The sequence below is a fragment of the Podarcis cretensis genome (genome assembly GCF_951804945.1).
Source record: "Podarcis cretensis genome assembly, chromosome: 12".
NCBI classification, from domain to species: domain Eukaryota; kingdom Metazoa; phylum Chordata; class Lepidosauria; order Squamata; family Lacertidae; genus Podarcis; species Podarcis cretensis.
This window is the reverse complement of record NC_137181.1, coordinates 45,739,585-45,757,099: the sequence shown is the minus strand read 5'-3', so window position 1 is coordinate 45,757,099 and position 17,515 is coordinate 45,739,585. Positions and strand designations below refer to the sequence as shown.

At 39.5% G+C, this 17,515-nt stretch overlaps 1 protein-coding gene across 1 annotated transcript in view; it reads left to right on the top strand.

Moving 5' to 3' along the window:
- The first annotated feature begins 39 nt into the window (after positions 1-39).
- The window catches only part of TOPAZ1 (testis and ovary specific TOPAZ 1), a 38,282-nt gene continuing 20,806 nt past the window's right edge, over positions 40-17,515 (top strand). Inside the window, exons 1-8 of the mRNA XM_079947146.1 lie at positions 40-1,924; positions 3,225-5,577; positions 10,077-10,144; positions 10,540-10,667; positions 11,462-11,514; positions 13,243-13,358; positions 16,145-16,215; positions 17,204-17,323. Coding sequence (XP_079803272.1) covers positions 658-1,924; positions 3,225-5,577; positions 10,077-10,144; positions 10,540-10,667; positions 11,462-11,514; positions 13,243-13,358; positions 16,145-16,215; positions 17,204-17,323 — 4,176 coding nt within the window. The 5' untranslated portion in view covers positions 40-657. The remainder of the gene's footprint in view (positions 1,925-3,224; positions 5,578-10,076; positions 10,145-10,539; positions 10,668-11,461; positions 11,515-13,242; positions 13,359-16,144; positions 16,216-17,203; positions 17,324-17,515) is intronic.

The window sequence follows — 17,515 nt, the reverse complement described above, 5'->3', positions numbered from 1 at the left end:
TTGGTCGGGCCTACAATAGAGCGTGAGGGTGGCGGGGTGGGGTGTGTGGCACGCGCGCACTGAGGGGAGGGAGAAACGGGATTTCTGAGGGGGGCGACGGGAAGTGGCTTGGGGGTCGCGGTGCTGGTGTGTGGGGCGGGAGGGGAGGTCATTCAGAAGTGCGGGTTCCCCGGTTCTCTTAGCGGTTCAGCGGCGGTTGTTGAGACTCGGGGCCGCGCAATTTCCGCAGGTCTGCAAAGCGGCTGTGGGGGCTTCTTCTTTCTGGCTTTCCTACTGAAGGGGCTGCAGGCCCTGAAGTACCTCAAAAGAAAGGGATGGGCAGCTAGGGTTAAATCAGTTGCTATCTTTACACACAATATATTATACACGTCTTCGCTGTCGTGGCCTGAGGAAGACAAGTTTCTGTGGCAGGGCCCTTCCATCTTTTTTTAATTAAATTTGAACGTCCTTTGGAAGCGGGTTTTTGTTTTGTTTTTTGGAAAAAATATTTTAATTTTATGTCTCTCGATTTGGCAAGTAGGTGAGCATAAGCTTCAAGTGAATCTAAGATATTTTTTTTTAAAAAAGAGGAGTGTTGTAGGTGATAAAACATATGCCTGTCTCTAGAAAAATATAACTTTTTTTTAATAAAAAAAAAGCACTTTGTTCCATTAGTCCATGATGGTACGAAAAGTGCAAAAGAGTAAAGAGCAGCCGGTTTGGTTGTTGCCAGAAATAGGGATGGAAGCTGAAAGGGGGCAACCATCCAGCAGTCTAGATCACTCTCAGAAAGATGAGAGCAGCTGCAAGGAAAAGTCATTTTCTTTGTCGGCTAGTAACTTAAGCAACCCGATTGTTCTTGGTTCTGAAGTACAGTTAAGGGAGAAGCAGCAGCAGAGCAAGGAATTTGTCTCTAAAAGAAGGAAGGGGCAAAGTACTAGGGAAAGGAACGCAATCGGAGCAGACAGTAATTATGATGTGGGCATAAAATTGAAAGGGGAAATGGCTTTGGTGGAGAGACGTAATTCAAAGAAGGCTGTCCAGAGTATGACGGATCAGCAGAATGATTCTTCTTCTAGAGTTTGTTTGCAAACTAAATTGGCATCATGGGTTAGAAAGAAAAGAGAGAGATCCTTGCTGGGAATGGAATCTCATGACAAAGATACGACACCGGGGGGAAATAGTCTGAGTTCCTTGTTGGAACCTGAACGAAAAATCCAAAGTTGCTTGAAGAATGCAAGGAGCTTGAGGAAAAAGCACAGCTGTTCCTTCCTAAAACCAGCTCTTTGCTTAATGGGAAAGGATAGGAGTTCTGTAACAGGGCTAGAATCTCAGGAAGTAACTAGGGAACTGCAGAAAAGCGAGAGCTGTTCTGAACCGGGACCACACCAGAAAACATGGAACATGAGGAAGAAGACTAAATTGGTTTGGCAAGAGCAAAAAGCTTTTAGGAACCCGGAGAAAAGTCAAAGAACAAATAGGGGGTGCTTGTCTTTTAAGTTAAAGCCTGATATACAGAGCGTAAGCCCGAGAACTTTGGGAGAAAGTGAGGAGAATTCTTCTGTTGCAGGGAATCTAGAAAAATTACATGTAGGTGCAGAAGTTCCAAAACAAAATAGCAAATGCCTATTGAAGTGTGTGGCAAATCTAGAAGAGAATGGAAGGTATAGGAACACTGCAGAAAAAAGAAAGCATAAAATGGTAACCCGAGCGTCTTTGAAATCAGTGGTGTGTGAAAATGATAAGAACCTGAGCTGGACACCAGAGAAGTCTGTTTCAGAGGTTCCTGGGTGTAGACAAGTGATCTTTGAGGAGAAAATGATGGATTGTGGACCCACAGAGGATCTACTGATAACCAGAGTACATGGTAGTATTAAGAAACAGAGAGATGGAAAGGATGAAATTGTGACTTCAACTGAACTTAAAAAAAAGACCAGAACATCTAGTAAGGATGCTTATTCCCTCTTTTTCTTTGTATTTGTATGTTATGTTTTTTCACCATAACTTCCCCTCCAGCCTTTATTTTCTTACAGCCTGAAAATCTTAATTCCTTTTCAAATTTAATATAAAAACTAAATCACAGTCTTTATATTTACACTAGGATACTGTTAACTAGGAAATCTTTAAGCTAGAAACCATTGTACAGTAATTTTATTGGGACACTTCACAAAGCAAGCTTCTTGCTGGAGGAGACAAGAGGCTGAAATTCCATCCCTGACTAGGGAGCACTCTTTCTGTTTACAATTTGCATGAAGCCATTAAATTGCTCCTTTTGATTCATATTTAGATTCACTTTTGACTAACGAAAATGTAAGGCACCACAGTTTTAGCCTATACAGTGGTACCTCGGGTTACAGACACTTCAAGTTACAGACTCCGCTAACGCAGAAATAGTACCTCTGGTTAAGAACTTTGCTTCAGGATGAGAACAGAAATTGCGCGGCAGCGGGAGGCCCCATTAGCTAAAGTGGTACCTCAGGTTAAGAAGAGTTTCAGGTTAAGAACGGACCTCCAGAACGAATTAAGTTCTTAACCCGAGGTACCAATGCACTTAAGCTATGGGGAAAACTTAATATGCTTGTTAACAGACGCTAACTAGGGATATCACCAAATGTGGCCAAGTTTGAATTTACAATTTCACAAAAATTTCCTTCTTTGGGTATGTTGCCTATATTATGTGTGTGTATGTATATATGTGTGCATTCTATTTTGTGTAATTTTCTTTATGTATTGCATTGAATTTCCAATATTGTGATTTTTTTGCCATTCTGGAAATGCTTGCAAATATATTTTAGCAATTTAAAAAACTTTTTTTTAAAAAAAAACAACCAAGTATTTTATATAGCCAGTAGCAAAATACATAACTCAGTCAGTAGAGCATGAAACTCTTAATCTGAGGGTCATGGGTTCAAGCCCCATGTTGGGTGAAAGATTCCTTTATTGCAGGGGATTAGACTAGATGTCCCTTGTGGTCCCTTCCAACTCTACAATTCTGTAATTCTTATATTCTGTATTTCTAATTCTGTTACTCTAATTGCTGTACTAATGAATGCCAGCCATAGTGGATGAGAACTATGCTTTATATTTTTAAGCCGTTAGATATGCTAGTCGTTACTACACTTGCATTTTATAAAGGCATTTTTATAAAATACATATTTATTACAGATATGCTTCGGCAAAGTCCAACCTTGTATATTAGAGTGCATTCAACATTAGATTAATTACTATCCCCTTTTTTAACTCAGGAGAGCAAGTCCATGAACTTTCAAGCATACAGCATGGAAAAGTTCACAAGACTGGTCTGAGTACTTCTCAAGATTGCAATATACAAAATCTGCTACAGCAATCTGCAAGCCTTCCAGTATCTAAATCGGATGAGACTGAAAGCAAAGATCCTGTCATCCCTTGTTTTGGAGCGGATACTTCCTTGTTTCCTGTTACAAATGCCAGTTCACAGCTTTTGGACATAACAGTAGCTGAAAATGTGGAAACAAATGCGCTGGTAGTGCAGCAAAATGAAGAATGCAAATGGTTTTCTAGGCATAATACTTTGCCATATACAGTAGAAAGGACTACTATTCCAGTAGTGAGATTGCTTGACTGTCGTTACATTAAGGCACTCTTGACACCTACGAATTTTGAGACCACCCAAAGCTGTAAGGTTCACTCTGGATCTCTGCATGTTGCACTTGATCAGTGTAAGGTTTTGTTCTCTAGCGGGGGTATGGGACAGAACGATTTGAGTTGCAGCCCTAATATAGTACAAGCTGGACAATCATTTCCAGAAAAAAGCACATTGGTTGAAAAAGAGATGTGCCAAAATACTAAGAACTCCTCAAGATGTCAAAATAGAAAGCGATCCAGGGAAAGTAAAATGTGTTTAGATTTCAAAAAGTTAAACAAAGGGGTTAAAGTGCTTGAGGATCTGGAAAAAACAGACCAGGAAGCTTTCACAAGTGTGAATATACACAGTGAATGTGGATTACAAATGGAGAGTAAAACTGCCGTAAGAAGTTCAACGATTTTGGAAAACCCAGTCTACAATGAAACAACTTTATTGTCTTCACTTGGTCATACACCTGATTTTGTTCTTGAGCAGGCGGTTCAAAAACCTCAAAATAAACGTGCCAAATTATCTTGCGGTACAGAGATGAGCAAAGCACACTTTATCACATGCAGTGCCATTGGTTTTGAGAAATCAGAGATTCTTGAAAAGGAAAATGACTTAAGCATAATAGAACCACAAATTTGCTGTAGTAATAAATTGGTTGATAATTCTCTAAGGGAGACATTAGTCAGTCAAAAAATTACCAACCACAGCAATAATGTTGCTGGCTGTATGAAAAGAGAAAAAAGAACCATCAAAGAAAACACAATACATAAAGTTAGAAAGAAATTGGAGCTACAAAGCTGTCAAAGAGCAGTACCAATTTCTGGTAAAAATGTTTGGCCCCGTGAATCGTGTGCTAGAACATACTTGTGGTTTGGTAAAAATCATGCATCAGACTCAAAAAGAGAATTTTTAAGAGTTTCTGATTCAGTAATTCTCTCTGGCCAGGCAGAGCTACATAAGCCATTGGCTTGTACTGTCAAAGCTTCTGCATATAAGGTAATGGATCATAAAACGCAACTTCCCAATGAAAACCCAGAATCTGTGGTTGATATATGCAAGGCTCACTCGGCTACTGCTAACGACAGCAGAAGTTCCTCTATGGGTATGGAGGAGAGACCTAAACATTGCAGATCATCTAGCACTAAAAATGTAAAGAAATCAAAAAGAGCTTTAAATTCATCAGCAAAAGAGGCTAAAAAGAAAGGAAGTATAGCAAAGAGAAATAGTTCTATAGATACTCATAATGGTGTTTGTTCCGACAGTGGAAAACATAGGAAGACCTCAGTTCTCAAACAAGAACCACTAATCAAAGGGAACCTATCAAATTTCAAAATTCCTTTACTGAAGGATAAAAATGAATCCAGAAAAACAGAATATACTAGATTGTCAAGAAGAGATGTTTGCAGTCCTTTGGACATCCTAGATTCTACTGTGTCAGTGAAGAAAGCCAGAGATAAAGAGACTTCGTCCAATGTGCATTCTAGACATCAGTTCAAGTCAAAAGAAGTTAATGGAATTACTGTCCTAGAAGAAAATGCAGACCAATTTGACAAGGTTCTTGAAAGCCTTTATAAAGAGACAAGTGTTCATAATGAAGGTGTGAAGACTTCCCATGAGAGAGAATTGGAATTAGCAGATTTAAAAGATAATCCTGACGCTTTGAGTACTGGTTATATGGAGATTCAAAACCACAACCCTTCTGCGGTATTGGAAGTGCCAACTAATGATGAAAGTAATTACAGCAATAACTTTGCACAGGACAAAGCTAACTTCTCTGCAGAGGTTGTTAAGGCTTATGAAGATGATGTTCTTGTGATTGATGTAATTCAGGATGACCCTGATCTGTTTGGAGAAACCAAGGAAGAAGACAAAGGGCATTGTACCCAAACCAACTTGAATGTCAGCATTTCCATAAAGGAAGAAATGGAAGTAGAACTGGAACCCCCTCAGCTTCCACAGAAGAGACATTTGGATTGCTGTCCAAGGTAAGCATGTCTTCTGGAAATAATTTATATAGTAAGTGTTTTGAGTTATTAGATGCTTGTGCTTTAGCTAGGTAAAGGTAAAGGGACCCCTGACCATTAGGTCTGGGGTTGTGGCACTCATCTCGCTTTATTGGCTGAGGGAGCCTGCATACAGCTTTCGGGTTATGTGGCCAGCATGACTAAGCCACTTCTGGTGAACCAGAGCAGTGCACGGAAACGTCGTTTACCTTCCTGCCGGAGCAGTACCTACTTGCACTTTGACGTGCTTTCGAACTACTAGGTTGGCAGGAGCAGGGACCGAGTAACGGAAGCTCACCCCGTCGCGGGGATTTGAACCGCCAACCTTCTGATTGGCAAGTCCTAGGCTCTGTGGTTTAACCCACAACGCCACCCGCGTCCCTCGTGCTTTAGCTAGCCTTAAACAATTTAGTGACTTTGAGGTTAGACAGTTACAGTGGTGCCCCGCAAGACGAAGGCCTCGCAAGACGAAAAACTCGCTAGACGAAAGAGTTTTCCGTCTTTTGAGTCATTCTGCAAGACGAATTTCCCTATGGGCTTGCTTCGCAAGACGAAACGTCTTGCGAGTTCTTGTGAGTTTTTTTCCTTTTTCTTAAAGCTGCTAAGCCGCTAATAGCCGTGCTTCGCAAGACGAAAAAACCGCTAGACGAAGAGACTCACGGAACGGATTAATTTCGTCTTGCGAGGCACCACTGTACTAAAAAATGTGATTTGCTTCTACTAAGTATATTATGTAGGATTTACAGTAATAGTTTGGGATTTACAGTGAGAATTGAGGATTAGCAATAATGGATTGTTCTGCTTTTTATTTTTATTATTTTAACCCAGTGATAAAAGTAAAAAGTAAGACTATAAGAGTAACAATTGAAAGTGAAGTTTGAAACACATTTATGCTGGTGAGAGGCAGTATAAAATGGTCTTTTGCAATTGACAGTAGAACTAAATAGCCTCGTCAAATTATCTTAATATTTTTCATTTGAAGATTGTTCTTTGTAGTAACATAGCATTTAGAAATACTTTTCTATTGAGCTGCAGTAAACCGTTTTAGCTAAAGCTTACTTACCGGTAGCTTAATTTCATTTGCTAGGTATTCTTCTTTTTTTAAGAATAATTTTTTATTAACCGATCAATCACATCAAATCAAACCAAATTACATAAATTCCAAATTACACAGCCGAATTTTAAATTTTTGTTGGGGGTACCCATATTTCAAGTTCCGAAGGGATTCAATCAACTTCTTGCTTCTTACTGCTGTTTTAATGTCCACAAATCTAACCTTATGATGTTCACAGTACTATCCAGTCCTTTCTTATTATTTTTCCACATCTCTTGTTGTTATTTTCGTATATTTTTCCTTTCTCTTTGTGACCTCTGATAGTCTCCGCAAGCTGGTTAGAACAGTTTGTAATCCTGCGTGGATATATATTTTTTTTATCCAGTAGCCATATCCAGACGTTTTCCATATAACATCACTTCCATACATCAAAACAGTCTTAGCGTCATTAATCTTCACCAATCTGCCTCCTTTCTCAAAACCTCTGAGGAGATTCACTAGGAATGCAGTCTAAAAACAAGTCCATTCTTCCTCCCGGCTGTAAATCCTTTGGCAAGATGGCGACTCAGAATTAATTGCTGCGCCATTCCAAAAGCTCTTATTGCTTCTCGGTCTCCATAAGGCATAGTTTTGGTTAAAGTTTATCTCCACACAGACCTTAATCATCCTGCTTGGGTCAGTTCAACCGATGGTTCTAATGAGGAGGGGTTCTTGTAAATCACATAGAAGAAAAGTAAAAAAGGTCGCCCCCCCCCCATTCAGTCCCGTTGTCAACATACCCTGCCTTTGGTGTATCTTCATCGTAAAATATTCCTGTTTCTCCAGCCCGTCGTCTTCTTTCGCAGAGGTCACTTAAATTAGCAGACTTCACTCCCCTTCACTTGAAATATGTGCATTTGCTTCTTTTGTAATTAATTATTCCAAATTGCTGCAACTAGTGCACGATCAGAGACAGCGTCCAGGAGAGCTGAGGTCCACACGGGGGCATTCTGCCTAGGGCCCTCACCCCCTTCTTTCGAATTAGGGGGTGATTTATGGGCACAGCAGGCAAGGGCAGTGTTCCCCATTTCCTTGGGGCAACAAGGGAGGCTGCCTACTCCCATAACAGCCTCTTAATTACCCTGTGTGGGTCGGAAAGATGGTACTGTCGGCCATCTTCCAATGCGCCCCCTAGTGGCTCCCCCATTTGCTAGGTATTCAGTAGTTAGATTTGTGGTTAGCCAACGATGAATATGCTTGCTTGACATAGTTAATAGAATGTATCATTTATATCATAAAAATGTATCATTTATATCATTTAATCATGTCTATCAATAGAATACAACCAAGGCAGAATGGCAAATAATTTAAGCCATCTACTGCATACATAATATGTTGTGTGGGCAGTAGTGAATAGTTCAGCCTACCATCAATACTCCCAAATGTGATAATCCTACATTTGCTTTTCCTGTATTGTGAAGCATCTTTATGAAGTTGTGATCCCTTTGGAGGGATGTGTTTAGAATACATAACAGCTTTACGACTGGTAACTTGCCACACTAGGCAGGTGAAAGCCTTTAAAAACAAATCTTGTATACGTCTTTTGTGAATCTTAACTATGCTAAATTCTCCAGCTAAAACTGCACATGTTTTAATGCCTAAGGCTCAGAAAAGAATCTTCAGTTGACTAAGAATACTTAAAAAGACAGAATCATTTCTAACAATAATAAAACAAGAAAACACAAAACAATAAATAATTCTATAATAAATTACCCAGTTAAGTGGGCATATCTCTTTCGTAGCTAAACAAAATCAGTACAAAGTAACGGTTCTAGCTTTTGCATGCAGGTCTCCATGTTCAAATTTGAATGGCAAGATATTACTGCCCTTAGCTTTAAGGTACAGTTTGTGATTCTTTTAGACACATTTAAAATTTTATTTTCTGTTTTAAAATACCACTATTGTTACACCTGTAGGATGAAGAGTCAATTCTAATCTGATACCCAAATGCCAGAACCTATTATTAAATTATCATAAATGAAAACTCAGCCTGGTTAATAAAACAGCTTTCTTTGGTAAGGCACTACTTGTTGAACTGAGCTAAGAGGTGGAAGACTATATTGTATATACAGTGGTACCTCGGGTTAAGAACTTAATTCATTCTGGAGGTCTGTTCTTAACCTGAAACTGTTCTTAACCTGAAGCACCACTTTAGCTAATGGGGCCTGCTGCGCCGCTGCTGCACAATTTCTGTTCTCATCCTGAAGCAAAGTTCTTAACCCAAGGTACTATTTCTGGGTTAGCGGAGTCTGTAACCTGAAGCATATAACCCGAGGTACCACTGTAATATATGCATTCCCGGTCTCTTTAGCTCCAAAGTTATGTTTCTTATTCTAATACAGTGGACGCTCGGGTTGCGAATGTGATCCGTGCTGGAAGCATGTTTGCAACCCGCAGCGTCTGCGCATGTGTAAAGCGCGATTTAGCACTTCTGCGCAAGCGCCGAAACCCGGAAGTAACCCATTCCGGTACTTCCGGGTTCGGCGCGGTGCGCAACTCGAACTCACACAACCCAAAGTGTCTGTAACCCGAGGTATGACTATATTTATATACTGCTTAATATACAAAATACCCAAGTGGTTTGCATAAAACACAATAAGATTAAAAAGGAAAAGATAAAGCTGTTTACAGCATTGTAACCAGAATTACAAATAAATTCTTCAGTAAAAAGAGAGTTTATTATTAAAACATTCAGTTAAATATCAATAATTGCTAAACAGCAGTGTGATGAATCTAATGAGCAAGGGTAAACCTGTTTAAATAGATGGGTCAGCAGGAGTTATTTAAAGTTTGCTACTATTTCTATTTCACTAACAAGACAGGGCTAGGGTCCCATAATGTCAAAGGACTGAAGGTCCATCGGTTTACATCTCTTATCTTGCAATATCCCAAGAGAGGATCTCCTGTAGGCGTAGTCATTTATTGAACTAAGTGGCTGGAAACAATCAAGTAAGGGGACATTCTTATGGATTCTCTCCCTATTCTTTTTATCTAAACTCCCAAACCAATCTCCAGCTTCCTTTATAGGACCAGTCTCAGGAATCTTACTTGGGTCCTATGATAACAATGCAAGAAAGGTTATTGGGGAAATGCAGAAAGGAATGTGCCTCACCTTTCCCCACCGGGATTGTTGCTATAAAATTCAAATATTGTCATCAAATTTTCCTCCTGAGCTTATTGATAGGTATAAGGGGCTTAGATTGAATAGGCCCAATTTTCAAAAACAGTTTATGGTGCTAGGAACTCTAGGCAAAAGAACTCATGACCCAGATTGTTAAGGGTAGTTGTGGCAGGCTTACTGCACTCATTGTGTTTTAGTTAGATGAGTGGTATTGGTTCAGAAAACTTTTCCTTCACTTAACATTTTTTAAAATTTTCTTGCTTACAGAGAAGATCCCATTCAGTATGATGGAACATTGGAGTCTTTCACAGATGTTGGTGTTCCACTGGCAGAAGGTAAGAACAGGAATTTAAAAATGCAACATTAAGGAGAAAATGACAACTTGTGCAACGTTAATGGAACGCAGGTGGTGCTGTGGTCTAAACCACAGAGCCTAGGGCTTGCCTATCAGAAGTTCGGTGGTTCGAATCCCCTCGATGGGGTGAGCTCCTGGCCACATGACCCAGAAGCTGTCTGCGGACAAACCCCGGCTCCCTCAGCCAGTAAAGCAAGATGAGCGCCGCAACCCCAGAGTCGCCCGCGACTGGACAGTACTAGTACAGTACTACTGGATACTTTGTAAGAAGGGTCATCATTTAAAAAACTCACCAGTAATATGCCCAACTTCATAGTTAAGCATTCTGTTCTTAATTTTACTATGTTTCAGCAGTATGTGTTGCATTTTTTCCAGTAGATGGAAGTAAATCAGAATTCCTATGTGAAATAAGTTCTACAGGAGGTGTAGCTGAATCCTGTTTTGAGGATGGGCAGTTGAGCGAATCAGATGATGTTTTAAAGAGTTCTAACACAAATGAAAAGGTACTGAAGTGAATTAATTTTTTGTTTATAAAAGGTAGTGTTGCAGAAGAGTCATTTATTTGAGGGAACTTTTGTCAAGTACTGTAGTAAATTGCACTACATACAGCACAATCCAATGCATGTTTACTTAAAAGTATGTCCCACTGAAATTGGGCAGTTCTAACTTCCAATTATGTGTGCATCGGGTTACAGCCTTAGGCATAGGCAAACTCTGCCCTCCAGATGTTTTGGGACCACAACTCCCATCATCCCTGACCACTGGTCCTGTTAGCTAGGGATGATGGGAGTTGTAGTCCCAAAACATCTGAGTTTGCCAAGTTTGCCTATGCCTAGCCTTAGAGATATCTGTATGCTGTTTTAATACAATGAGATTCATTAGATGTACTGTTGTAGACCAGCATGGTACTTTTAATTTCTCTTTCATAAATCTGAAACTGTGCTGTGAATCTTAAGTGTGTAAATCAAAATTAAGCAAAACAAGGAAATTGGATGAACGTTAAAAAATGATTTGTTCTTTTATTAACTTATGGGTCTAGCAATACTGTGAGCTATAGAGGGAAGCCATGGATCTTCCTTCCATTCTAGATTTGAAGACGACTTTGGTAGGCTTTTGTTGGTATTGTTTCATAAATAGGACATCCTGCAATAGGGAGTTGGACTTAGACATTGTAGAACCATAAACAGCAACCACACTTTGTCCGCTTGAATATTCTATGAACAAAAAGAGAAAGTTATTAAATGAAACATGAGTTTCTGTTTATTTTAACTGAATTACAACCTTTTTAATCTTACAGTACAAAATTTCAACTGTGAAAGAAGAAGCAGAGATTCAGGACACTGCAAAAATGTGTGTATGAGTTTAAGTAGTCCTAGTTAAGTGAAAGGACGACATTTTATCTTCAAACCTTTTTCTCAGGTCTTATATTCAAGATTAGACACGTAGAAGTTAGAGATAAAATGGCTGGTCAGAAGCTCCCCTTGGGGAGAGCATTATAGAACTGAGGCACCACAAACAAAATGAGCCTTTCCCCACATGCCTAGCAAATTGTCCTTTAAGCTACCTGAGTATCAAGCTATGTATTATATATTATTATATTATTATATTGTTATATTATATTATATTATATTATATTATATTATATTATATTATATTATATTATATTATTATTACATTACATTATTACATTATATTATTATATTTCCTATACCACCCTTCATCCAATAATCACAGGACAGTTTACGATATAAAAACACAAAAATACATCACATAGTCACAAACCAAAACAAATAACCTCTTCCCACAGTATTTTATTTCTTTATGCCTTAAAAGGAACGTTGAATTGAAGCCATTCTTGAGAAGTCCATACTTGAAGCCATTGGAACTGTGTTAAAACTGGCAAGATGTTCCACTTCACCAGCTTTGATATGTAATTGAAGCAGCAGTGTTACGAACCAGTTGAGGTTCTGAGCAGTCTTCAAAGGCAGCCCCATGTGCAATGCATTCTCAGTAGTTTAATAATAACTGTCCATGTTTTTGCAGTTGCTGGAAAGCAATTCATGCCACAGCATGAAAAGCATTAAGAGTTAGTGCAGGGTTTAACAGCAACTTGATACAGAACGTGTTGAAAGGCCACTTCTCAATTCACGCAAGCAGCCTGTCAGTAGTAATTTTGGCCTGCCTAGATTGAACTGCAGGTTGCTCACCTTCTTCTAGTCTATTACTGATCTTTGCCACCTATTGAGCACATTGACCACTTCATCTGAGTTTGAAAAGGAGAAATATTACTGGGTGGTTGTCGCTCCAGAACAGTGTATGTCAGGGGTCAGCAACTTTTTTCAGCCATGGGCTGGTCCACTGTCCCTCAGACCATGTGGTGGGCCAGACTATATTTTTTTTGGGGGGGGGGGGGAGAACGAATTCCTATGCCCCACAAATAACCCAGAGATGCATTTTAAATAAAAGCACACATTCTACTCATGTAAAAACACCAGGCAGGCCCCACAAATAACCCAGAGGTGCATTTTAAATAAAAGGACACATTCTACTCATGTAAAAACACGCTGATTTCTGGACCGTCTGCCGGCCGGATTGAGAAGGCGATTGGGCCACATCTGGCCCTCTGGCCCTAGGTTGCCTACCCCTGGTGTATTGCATTACATAGTGATTTTACATAGATGTAAAATAGCATGGAGCCTTATGGAACTTCACAACACAAGTGCTGTGGAGCAGAACCCTAACCAATAAAGTCAATGGAGGAGGATTAATAATAATAAAAATTATTGCCTCATCAGCTGGTCCCAGGGCAGGTTACAGCAATTTAGATGGTACTGATCCAGAAGTAATAAATGCTATGCCCAGTTCATCCCATCTATCTGCTCACATTTATTCTCATTCCCAGCTCACTTGCTATGTGTATCTTTGCAATCAGTAGGAGCAGCCTCCTCTCCTCCACAAGGGAGGTGTGCTTGGGTATAGAAAATATAATTTATTTTATTGTGCTAATTTTTAAATAAAAGATACAAAGTTTTTGTATTATTAGTCAAATAAGCATCTTTTTCTTCATTTGGAATTTAGTGAGAGGGCTCAGTACATTGAATCTATGAGCCATGATCATCAGCTAGAATTGACACTTCCTGCTATGAAAACTGATCCCCGGCAGCAAGTCACAGCAGTGAAACCGTGGGTGCATGGTATTGTATTAGTTCAAAATACCTACACATTTTCGTTTTATGGTACTACTACAGTGCTACTTTTCTGTGTCTGTATAAAGGTCTATTTCATTGACAGGATTTGGTTTGCAGGAAAAACCTGTGGGCTCTCTCATGCGTGCTGATTTCCTCCATTTCCTGGCTCACAGCCATAATCTCATAATATTTGAACTAGACAAGCTATTACTGCTAGCTATAGTTTGCCCATGCTGGATAGCTCAGTTGGTTACAGAGTGGTGCTGATAACACCAAGGTAGCAGGTTTGATCCCCACAAGGGACAGCTGCCTATTCCTGCATTGCAAGGGTTTGGACTAGGTAATCCTAAACGTCCCTTCCATTCTGTGGGAACCACAGTCTAAACCACAGCTGAAGTGGGCAGTGGATTCTGGTGGTAGTGGTAACCATAGTTTTCCCATTTCAGATGTGGCAACAAACTGGTTTCTGCAAACCATGACATAAACAATGTGTTGGGAGAGGCAGGAGTGTGTGAGCCCACAGCACCTTCCAGAGGCATAAATGGTTTGGCCATGATGTCTGTGTACCTGGTGCAAATGTATGTGGATGGGTGTGCTTGTTACTTTATGTTTATAAAAGTTAAAATCCAACCTAGGAAAAGTAAGGTGATTCTGTATTAAAGCTTGGAATTAACATCTGGAGTTTCCTTTCTGTTGCCTGTTTCACTTAGTTCTACCTTCTGTATCCAGATCAGAGGGTTCTTAGCTTAATTGTACTTGGGTTCTAGATTTGCCCTTGCCAAGGCAACCGTTAGTTGAGATTTAATATAAATGTATCTTTGTTTAGCTAAAATGGCCATCCAATTAAAATACTATGGAAAGTTAGCTAAACAAATTCTAAAGATGACAGTGAAATAAATTACTGAATCGGTGCATTATTATGTATATTTAGGATAACGTTTGAGTGCCATTTCTATTTTCATTGGCGAAGACTCAGAGAACCATGTAACTAGTTCTCTGCACTCAATAAAGCTTTGGCATTACAAAACTGTTTTTGAAAACAAGGAAACTTCAAAAGTAGTTTGCTATGGTAGGAGATTTGCGTTCAGAGAGTAAAAAACACACAATGAACCTCCACGAGTGTCCTTACATGTTTTGGATTCTAGTCACCATATTGAGTTAGATCCTGATTAGATAAAATCTTGAGAAATATGGTCATGCGTGTAAAGTAGGGTGCAGGCCAGATCCTATTGCAGTCAAAGAGCCCAGATGATTTTAATGTCTGTAAATTTGACCCTATGTGACTAGAACTGCATTTTCTGTGTACCTAATCATGCTTACTTGGATTCTTCAGAGTTACAGCTTTACAATAGAATTAAAAATCTTTCAAAGGTTGTCACCCCAGAAGTCAGAATGGGGTATTGAAATAGCCCAAAGGTTTCCTTCTGTTGAGACATCCTTCAAAGACTTAAAATAAATTACAGAATGTCATAGTTAAAATGAAGCATTCCTCTCACTTTTTTTTAACGCAGAGGTATTGTATCCTCTGGGAATATAGGAATGCATATAAACAACAATATAGGAATGCATATAAACAACAAGTTTAAAGACTGTTGTAGGGGTACAGTTGTGGGTCCAACAACATGGAGGACCACAAGTTTGCTACCCTACTAGTAAAACCATTTAATTCTTCCAAATAGTTCTTGTACTTCTCTTAGGATGTTGAAGAGCTATGTGACCAAAAGATAAAGAACAGCTACACACAAAATAATTTCAAAAATGCATTACTTGTGTGTAAGATATCAATGTAATACACTGACTGTTGGCATATAATGCTAAACCAACCACAACTACTCCTCTAGCTTGGCAAGTGTCTAAGGTGGGGTGGCAAAACAAACCATGCTTAAGCAAGTCTGTTTGGTTAAGACATGGCTCTAAAATGTAGTTAAACAACTAGTGGTTTATAAGGTGGACGCGGGTGGCGCTGTGGGTTAAACCACAGAGCCTAGGACTTGCCGATCAGAAGGTCGGCAGTTCGAATCCCCACAACGGGGTGAGCTCCCGTTGCTCGGTCCCTGATCCTGCCTAGCAGTTCAAAAGCACGTCAAAGTGCAAGTAGATAAATAGGTACCGCTCCGGTGGGAAGGTAAACGGCATTTCCGTGTGCTGCTCTGGTTCGCCAGAAGTGGCTTAGTCATGCTGGCCACATGACCCGGAAGCTGTCTGCGGACAAATGCCAGCTCCCTCGGCCAATAAAGCGAGATGAGCGCCGCAACCCCAGAGTCGGTCACGACTGGACCTAATGGTCAGGGATCCTTTGGTTTATAAGGTAACAACAGATCTTTGCTTCAGATCATGGTTTGCTGCTAGAAAACCATGGCTAATCTGATGGGCAGGGTCCAGATATTTGAACAAACACACTTTGGCTAAACAAACCATGATTTAGAGTTGTGTGTGAACCAGGCCACTGTCTATATACTGCAACATCTGAAAAAGCATACATAAAAGAAAATGTATGTGTTAAGGTGTACAGTACCTGCATAGATGCAATATCAACATAAAGAAATCACTCTTTGTTACGCTGACACGGAATCAGTTTGAAAATTGCAGAATTTGCCTTCCAGTGTGGCAAATTTCATTTAAGATTTGTTATTGCTCATGGTACTTGAAAAGAGTTTAACTTGTCAGTGAACAGGAAATGAAAGCTTTAGTTGTCAGTCATCTCTGGGATAAGATAAGTGAAGTTTATAATGTATAATCATGACTTATGGCTATTTCATTCAGTTTAGGAGGATTTTTTTCTTCAATCTTAGATTTCAGGTTCTCAGGGAAAGGTCCTCTTTTGCAGCCATCATATCCCAACAGTTTAAAAAAAAATGTTATGGTAAGTCCTTAAAATTCATAAATTTCTGCAACTAAGCATAAGTTTAGCTACCATTTAAGCATTTACATTGTTAACAACCATTTAAAGCTAGTTTAAACGGCTTTAAACAGTTAGACACAATTTACATGCTTGTTTGAGGTTTCTCTTTCATAGGGTTTAGTCATCCTGTTTTCAACTGTCCTGCTTTTATATAAAGTTTTTGACTTAAGGTATATAGCTGCTAGAGACATTTGATTCATAATTTTTGAAAATTTAGCATAATCAGGGTCCCTTCCAACTCTACAAGTCTATGATTCTAAGCCACTCTCCTGGTTCTCAGACCCAAATCTACTAGCTTGAAAGCTGATGCAAGACTATCCACCCTACTGAGGCCATCTGAGCGTCAAACAACAGCAAAGGATCCATTAGTACCCCAAGGCAATGTACCCACTCCCTCAGAAACAAGCCATGCTTCATAAGCCAATAACAAATCATGGTTTCTCCTCATGGTTTGTTTGTAGAAAAATAAGCTATAATTAGTTTGCTGGGCTAGGTTTGTACATTCAAGTAAACCATTGTTAGGTTAGTTACAGATAGGTAGCCGTGTTGGTCTGCCATAGTCAAAACAAAATAAAAAAGTTCCTTCCAGTAGCACCTTAAAGACCAACTAAGTTAGTTCTTGGTATGAGCTTTCGTGTGCATGCACACTTCTTCAGATACCACTTCTTCGTATCTGAAGAATTTTACTTCGTATCTGAAGAAGTGTGCATGCACACGAAAGCTCATACCAAGAACTAACTTAGTTGGTCTTTAAGGTGCTACTGGAAGGAACTTTTTTACATTGTTAGGTTAATCAAACTATGACACTTTGTGCTATGTGTGAAGTAGTCCATACCCTGCTAAATGCACATAAATCCCAAAATATGTGTACCATATGTGTGTGTGTTTTTGGTTTTCAAATGAGAATTCTGAGAGGGAAATGAAAGACTTCTCTTTGGTTGCATTGCAGACTTACCTAGGATTGAGTTATCTACCCCGTGGAGTCTGCAGAATTCATTTCAATACATTGAATGGTTGTCAGAGAGCAAATTGCCGGTATTCACATTCACTTGCACCAAAAAATGAAAAGGTAAAAACTGTTTGTTTCTTCTCTGTGTAAAATACTTGGTTGGTGCTGCCCGGTTAAAGAACAAAATACGTGAGGCCTTTATCAGATCTCCAGGATAAGATTGTCATTAACAGAGTAATCAGAGAATTCTGTGGTCTGAGAGACATACACATGCTCATTGCTTGATGACTACAGAACCCATTGGTAATCTGT